Raw genomic sequence first — 8,134 nt, forward strand, 5'->3', positions numbered from 1 at the left:
GGATCCTAGAATGTGAGGTGGATGACAGGGGCCATGACATCCATCATGTCCTAACCCTGTCTTGGAGGGCACTCCCTGCTCAAGAAGAGGGTCCTAAGTCCTGAATCTACCCTGGAGGGGCAGGACAGGCAATGTAGGCTTCCTCTCTGAAGGGAGTTTTCTCTAGGGACAGTTTCATCCTTATTTTCCTGAGTTTGGTTTCCTTGACAGTAGGGTCTCAGAACAATGAGCTCTAAGCTCCAGTTTCTAATGATAGCTCCATCTTTCATGCAGGGCTGTGGTGCCCAGGAAGAAAGATGTGGCATTGAAACTTTGACCTTTCATACTTGTTCTGAAATCCTAATAGGTAATACCAGTTGCCCCCTGACCTCTGCCTCCATGTCCCTACAGGAGAGTATGAGAAAACAAAAAAGACAGTCTATCCTTGTCCCAAGCACTGGGGCAACAGGGGAATGTCTCACAAGATGCTAATATTGATGATTAGATAATATCTTATGGTCCACAGTGGGAGGACAGTTCCACAGTGTATGTCCCAAGGGGCATGTGTGTGTGTGTGTGTGTGTGCCCATGCATGTGTGTGAATCATAATATGGAGGCAGAAAGGGTAGCCTGACCCTTTTCTAGGATGTTCCAAGAAGCTTTGTACATAAAGCCACCAAACTTCAGGGAACACCCCAGAACCCCTTTTCTCCCTCCTCCCTAGTCATTCCCTTGCATATTCTTCTTTCCTCTTAATTATGTGGAATAAGACCCTAGGCTGGATTCTGATACCTGGGTGGCAGTGGTATTAACACAAGAAAAATTTGGGAAGGCTTGGCCCTCCTATGGGAAATTTGCATTTCAAATGATTGCCTTTCCAAAGAGTCCCTGCACAGAGAGACAAATTCCCTTTCCCTGGGAGAGGGCAGCAATGGTGAAGACACCTACAGGAGTGGGGAAGCCCCATGTGACCAACGTCGGTCTGTTGGCCCATTGGTGGTCATGGCAAATATCCCATGGATAATTGAAAGCAGCCCCTGCTTGCTCTCCAGGAATATGGTGCTGCCTATTTGGGGGCCAGAAGCCACTGGGAGGTCTCCCCTTTTCTCTGTCGAGTGTAGAGGTGCCTGATTAGCTGAGTTTCCTAACACACCTAGTACTATGGCTTATAATTAAAGTTGAGTAGACTGCGGCACTCTGCTCCTGACATCTGATGGATGGGAGGCATCTACTGGGGAGAGTGGGGAGGAGGGATTATGTACAAATAGGCCTGGCCAAGGGGCCTGGGGAAGCCAGGGAGGGAGGGGGCAGGAAGATGGAGTGAGCAGAGGGGTGCATGGTGGGTGGCGAGATAGAGAGTGTTCCCACCAAGTGGTGGGAACGGCATTGCTTTGCTGTTCATGGTAGAAACAGTCTGAGAGTTCATGGGGAATTACTTCTTGAACATATCCTGGAGAGGACCAGGGAGGTATTTGATGACGGTGTCCAGGATGCTCTCTTCCTCCTCCTCTTCTTCATCGCCACAACCTGGTGGAATGGCCTTCTTAGGACGCGTAAGGCTGCCTTCAGAGTTGGCTTCCATTGCAGCCTGGGCCTCTGCCTCACGTTCCTCCTTCTTCTTGATCCCATACTGTGGGGCAAGGACAGAAGCAGCAGAGTTAGGGCTGAGAACAGCATTTCATCAACCTATCCCTCACCTTGAGCTTCTGGGGGTTTTCTGCCCTAGGGCCCTGAGTGCAATTCAGAAGAGAGGCAAGGTGCCCTAAAACGTACTTTGCTATTTGAAGATAAACCAGAGACACTGCTCACTCTGGCAGAGGTGGGGACCTTGTGGTCCTGGCACCAGATCCAACCCTGGCATTGATATTGCTCTAGTCATTGTCCCTATGGCTCAGAGAATAACTTTCCACTCTTGGGCTGCTATGGTTGTCTCATTCAGAGCAGAACCTCTGAAAGTTGGAGGAATTAGAAGAACCAAGGACCATGATAAGCACCATGTCAAGAGGGCATGAGAAGACCATTAATCTTCAGTCAGTCAATATACATTTATTAAGTACCTACTATGTGCCAGGCACTGTGCAAAGCACTGAGTATTCAAAGAAAGATAAAAGACAGGTCCTGCTCTCCAGGAGTCCACAATTTAATGGGGAAGACCACATGCAAACAACTGTAAATAGTGTATGTATATATATATATTATATATACCACATATAGTATAGTATATAAATATATAGGATAAATGGGAAATAATCAAATCAACAGAGGAGAGGTTCTAGAATTGTGATAAGGAAAGGCTTCCCATAGAAGATGGGGTTGTAGCTGGGACTTGAAGAAGGCTGGGAAAACCAGTAGGTAGGAATGAGGAGAGAGAGCATTCCAGCCAGGACAGACAGCCAGAGAAAATACCTAGAGTCAGGAAATGGAGTGCCTTGTTTGAAAAACAGAAGGGAAGTCAGTGTCACTGGATTGAAGAGTAGGTAAGGGAGTGTAAGGTGTAAGAAGATTGGAAATATGGGAGGGAGAGCAGTTATGAAGTTACGAACACCAGAGGATTTTATATTTGATCTTAGAGGGGATAGGGAACAACTGGGATTTATTGAGTGGGGCACTGGGGAAGGAGACCTCTGCTTGAGGAAGATCACTTTGACAGCACAGGGGAGGCTTGACTAGAGTGTGGGGAGAGACTTGAGGCTGGCAGATTCACCAGCAGGCTATTGCAATAGTCCAGGGGTGAGGTGATGAAGGCTTGTACCAACATGGCAGCAGTGACAATGGAGAGAAGTGGGCATATGGAAGAGATGTTATGAAGGTAAAATCGACAGGCCTTGGCAACATGTTGGGACCTCAGAATTTCACTGTGTGACACTCACCTTTCCTCCTTCCCCTTCCCCTCTCTTCCTCCTTTTTTCTTCTTCCTTCTCTGCTTCTTGCCTTTTCTTCCTCCCTTTTATGATCTCTCTCTCTCTCTTTCTCTGTGCTTCTCTTTCTCCCCTTCCCCTCCCTCTTTCTTCCCTCTTCTGTCCATCCTTATCCCCAAGGCCTTCCTTTCTCCACTTCCTATCATACACACATCATGTCCCTTCCTCATGCCTTCTCCTTCCCATATTCCCTCTTTCTTGTCTCCCTCCCCACCACAAAAAAGCTTCAACTGACCATAATACAGCCCTCAGAAACCATTTAATCCAGTCCCTCTCTTCCTGAACCATTATCCCCTCTAGAAAAGGGACTAAGGGCCCAGAATGAAAAGGTTTAATCAAACAAGCTGAACTCCCAATAAAGGAGCAACTGTGGGAGAACTCCCCCTGCCCAAACCAGTTCAGGGCTAGTGATTTTAGAACACTGAAAATATTAAGACAAAAATGAGTGAAAGCCACTAACTGAGTGACCAGTGGACAAGTCATTTAACTTGTTTGTCTCAGTTTCCTCAGCTGTAAAATGGGGATAATATTAGCACCTATCTCCCAGGATTTTTTTTTTAGGCAATTGGGGTTAAGTGACTTGCCCAGGGTCACACAGCTAGTAAGTGTCAAGTGCTTGGTCTGAGGTCAGGTTTGAATTCAGGTTCTCCTGACTTCAGGGTCGGTGCTCTAACCACTGCACCACCTAGCTGCCCCATCTCCCAGGCTTTTTGCAAGGATCAAATGACATAATATTTGTAAAGCACTGAACACAGTAGGCACTATATAAATGCTAGCTATTATTGTTATAAAAGAATCATGGATTTAAACTGGAAGGAACCTTGGAGTCCCTGAAACCTAACCCCTACATTGTATAGATAAAGAAACCGAGGCACAGATATGTTTAAATGACTTGCCCAAGATCATGCAGCTAGTTAGTCCATGAGGTGGGATTTGAATCCAGATCTCCCAGATTTCAAGTCTGGTGCTCTACCCACCATATCATACTACTTTTCACTTTGTAAACTGCAAAGTACCATAAAAATGGGATCGACTGGTGACATTAATGGCAGGGTTAATTAAAGTATTAAGAGCATAATGACTATGCTAATGTGAACATTAAGGAGAGTATTAATGTGAATGCTAATGATACCATTATAGAGTATGCTAATGAAGCAGTAATGAGAGTATTAATGAAAGCAATAATGAGGGCATTAGCAAGAGTATTAAGGAGAACATTGATGAGGGCATTAGGGAAAGCGATAATGAGAACAGGAATGAGAGTGCTGATGGAAAGAGCCAGGAGAGTATTAATGGGGGTATTAATAAGAGCATTAAGGCAGATACTGCTGTGTAAATGGACAGGAAGGGCTATTTGTCCTTGGGACAGGTGGCAGCCACAGGGCCAGGGGCTCCCTGAGGAATCACCGTCCCTCCCTCCCATTGTTTTGTTGGGGTAGGAATCAGACGCCATTGGCAGAACATTTGGCTGAGCTATCTCTAAGGCTGGAGCTGTGTGTGGGCGGTGGAGGGGGGGGGACACCTTGAGGAAACTAGGTCAGTCAAGAGTGAGAGAATTTCTTTCTGACTGGGTAGTGTGTGGGGTAGGAGTTGGTGAGATCATACATGGCCTGGTGGCATCACATACAAACCAGTGGAATCGTGTGTGGGCTGGTGGAATCATATATGGGTTGGCAAGGTCACAAACAGATTGATGGGGTCTTGAATGGGCTGGTAGGTCCATACATGAACTGGCTGTGAGAACACATATGGGAAAATGGAAACACAGAAAGATGGTGGAATTGTACATGACTTGGGGAGATCACACATGGGATGGTGGGCACACATGGGTTGGTGGGAACCAGTACATTATGGCAGGAGAGTGAACTATTCCCAGTGCCTAGCACAGTGCCTGGAACATGGCAGACACTGAATAAACCTTTGGTCTAGTGGGAGTCTATAGAAGTGGATGAGCTCTTATATAGGTGGGGTAATGTTTTAGTGAGTGACAGAAACACTACCAGACATCTCCTAGTTATAATGCCTCCAACCAATGCTGGTACTGCAGAAGAACAAAGCCCGTTTTAACATCTGAATCAATTGATCCTCCACTGTCAACACTCACAATATTGTTCCTGTGGAACTCACTGACCCCAGAAATGTTCTTTTCCTGAACACTTGGTTTTAATGGAATCAAATAATGATGCTAGATAAGGTCTGTCGTTGTTTCTGGGATCAAGCTGGTGGAAACATGCATGAGTTCACAGAATTATATATGGACTGGTAGAATTCTGTGCACTGTATTAGCAAATCCCACATATAGGTTGGTGGGATGTGGATAACCAATGCAAGGAAGAGCAGCCTTCTCTTTGACTTCGGGCCTCCTGTCTCCTGCTGCACCTGTCCTTTGAGAATAACAGGAGTGTTTGTGCCTTCCACTCAATGATGAACATTCTCATCTGTTCATACCCTTCACAGCCCAATGACTCTGAACTCCTGATCATCATCCAAACCCCATACTCACCCCCTACTACCCAATTCCTCATTCCCACCCTCCTCAACCCTCCCACCCCCAAGTTTCATCCTGACTCCACCTAGCCCTTCCACTGTGCCCTGGAATGCCTGTTTCATATGCAATGAACTTCCTTTTATCTTAAATCTATTGCTCTCCTACTCTGTTCTATCTACTAACTCTTACTGAAACCTGACTCCTCATAATGAAACAGCATCCTTGGCCACCCTCACTTATTCTCTTCAGCTTACTGGTAGAGGCATGGGAGTTAGAGTGCTATTTGCTCCCCATTGCCACTTCCAGGTCCTCCTTCTTCCTCCATCAATTCAATAATCTTTCTTCCTTTGAAGTTCATGCTATTCATATATACTACCCAATCAAAATCCTGGTGGCTATTGTCTACAGACCCCCAGGTCATTCCCCTTCCTTCCTCAATGAGTTTGATACCCAGCTTACAATTTTTCTCGCCTTCTTGACTCCTGCCCTCATACTAGGGGACTTCAATACACATATTGATTGGAGCTATTCCTCCACCTCAATTTAGCCACATACAAAGATGGCCATATTCTTGATCTTGCTATTCACCCACAAATGTACCACCTCCATGTTAGAAAATTCTGAAATCCCTTTATCCAACCAAAGTCTATTGGCTTTTCACCTTTCATCATCCAAGAAAAATAAAGAAAGTAAAAATAAGTATGCTTTGATCTGTATTCAGACTCCTTTGGTTCTTTCTCTAATATTCCATGACAGATAGCATTTTTCATCATAAGTCCTTCAGAGTTGTCTTGGATCATTGTATTGCTGAGAATAGCTAAGTCACTCACAGTTTATTATTTTACAATATTTCTGTTACTGTGTACAATATTCTTCTTTTCACTTTGCATCATCTCATGTAAATTTTTTCCAGGTTTTTCTGAAATCTGCCTGCTTATTGTTTCTTATGGCACAATAGTATTCCATCACAATCATATACCACAATTCGTTCAGCCATTCCCCAATTGATAAGCATCCCCCCCAATTTCCACCAGAAAAGAGCTGCTATAAATATTTTTGTACATATAGGTCCTTTTCCTTTTTGTTTTTTATTTCATTTGGGTTCAGACCTAGGTATTGTTGGGCCAAAGGGTATGCATGATTTTATGGTCCTTTGGACATAAGTTCCAAATTGCTCTGCATAATGGTTGAATCAATTCACAGCTCCACTAACAGTGCATTAGTGTCTCAATTTTCCCTCATCCTCTCCAACATTTGTCAACTTCCTTTTCTGTCCTAGTGTAAGGTAGTACCTCAGAATTGTTTTAATTTACATTTCTCTAATCAATAGTAATTAAAAGCATTTTTTTCATATGGCTATAGAAAGCTTGGATTACTTCATCTGAAAACTGACTATTCATATCTTTTGACCATTTATCACTTGGGGAATGGGTCTTATTTTTACAAATTTGACTCAGTTCTCTATTTATATTTGAGAAAGGAGGCCTTTATCAGAGAAACTTGCTTCTAAAAATTTTTCAGTTATGATTGCTAACTGTATGATTTCCCCCCTATTTATTCTATTCTCCCTCTCCTTTCACCCTCACCTCCTCAAAAGTGTTTTGCTTCTGACTACCTCTATCACTTATTTTCAATCTCTCCCTCCCTAATGGCTCATTTCCTACTGCCTACAAGCATGTCTAAGCTGTGGCCAATGCCCATCAATTTCACCATTGCAACATCTCCTGCATATGCCCCCTTCCCTCCTCAGACATTGATTCAATGGCATTAGCCTCTTGACTGTCCCACAAACAAGACACTCCATCTCATCTGCAGGCATTCTCTCTGGCTATTCCTTATCCATGAAATGATTTTCCTTCCTCATCTTACTGGCTTCCTTTAAGTCCCAACTAAATTTTTACCTTCTATAGGAAACTTTGCCTAACCCCTCTTAATTCTTTCTATTAATTATTTCCTATTTATCCTGTATATAGCTTGTTTGGAATATATTTGTTTGCATGTTGTCTTCCCCATTAGATTGTAAGCTCCTTGAGGGCAGGGACTGTCTTTTGCCTCTTTTTGTATCCATAGTGCTTAACACAGTGCCTGGTACATAGTAGGTAGTTAATTAATGCTTATTGATTGATTGATATGTGTGTTAGCAGAACTACATATAGTTTGTGGTATCATGTATGTTGTATTATCTTGCCTGAGAGGAGCATGTATGGTTTGATGGGAATGTGTATTGTGTTAGTATCATACAGGTTAGAACAGGTGGTCTGTGAACTTTTTGGGGGGTACATATTTTGATAATTTCATTTTAATATAATTGGTTTCCTTTATGCATTTAAAAACAATTTGGAGAAGGGGCCCAGAGGTTTCACCAGATTGACACAGAGGAACATGACACAGAAAGAGGATTTGGGCTCAGCTACTTGATAGTGGTATGACGTCAGAAGAATCAATTAACCTCTCTAGCCCTTCAATTTGTTCATCTCTAAAAGAAGGGGGTTAGAATAGGTGACCTCTTAATCAAAGATTTTGTGATTCAAAGATGGGTACAGACCCCCCTGTCCCCTGGAATGAGCAGAGTAATGGCTCCTCTGTCCATGAGAGAAGCAAGGTGGAAATTTCCTTGTGCCCTGCAGGCCATCACAAAAACACTCCCCCATTCCTGGAGTGATCACAGTGTGAAGACCATCTTCTATGGCTAGGATGGATAGAATGAAAAATCCCCCATGCCTGGAATGATCAGTGTGAAGACTCTTCT

The 8,134-nt window shown here is 43.8% G+C and overlaps 1 protein-coding gene across 1 annotated transcript in view; it reads right to left on the reverse strand.

Annotated features, from left to right (window-relative positions):
- Positions 1-1,411: 1,411 nt before the first annotated feature.
- CPLX1 (complexin 1) overlaps positions 1,412-8,134 on the reverse strand; it is a 100,661-nt gene continuing 93,938 nt past the window's right edge. Inside the window, exon 3 of the mRNA XM_027836064.1 lies at positions 1,412-1,609. Coding sequence (XP_027691865.1) covers positions 1,412-1,609 — 198 coding nt within the window. The remainder of the gene's footprint in view (positions 1,610-8,134) is intronic.

The sequence above is a fragment of the Vombatus ursinus genome, unplaced genomic scaffold, assembly GCF_900497805.2.
Source record: "Vombatus ursinus unplaced genomic scaffold, bare-nosed wombat genome assembly UNPS02014818.1, whole genome shotgun sequence".
Classification (NCBI taxonomy): domain Eukaryota; kingdom Metazoa; phylum Chordata; class Mammalia; order Diprotodontia; family Vombatidae; genus Vombatus; species Vombatus ursinus.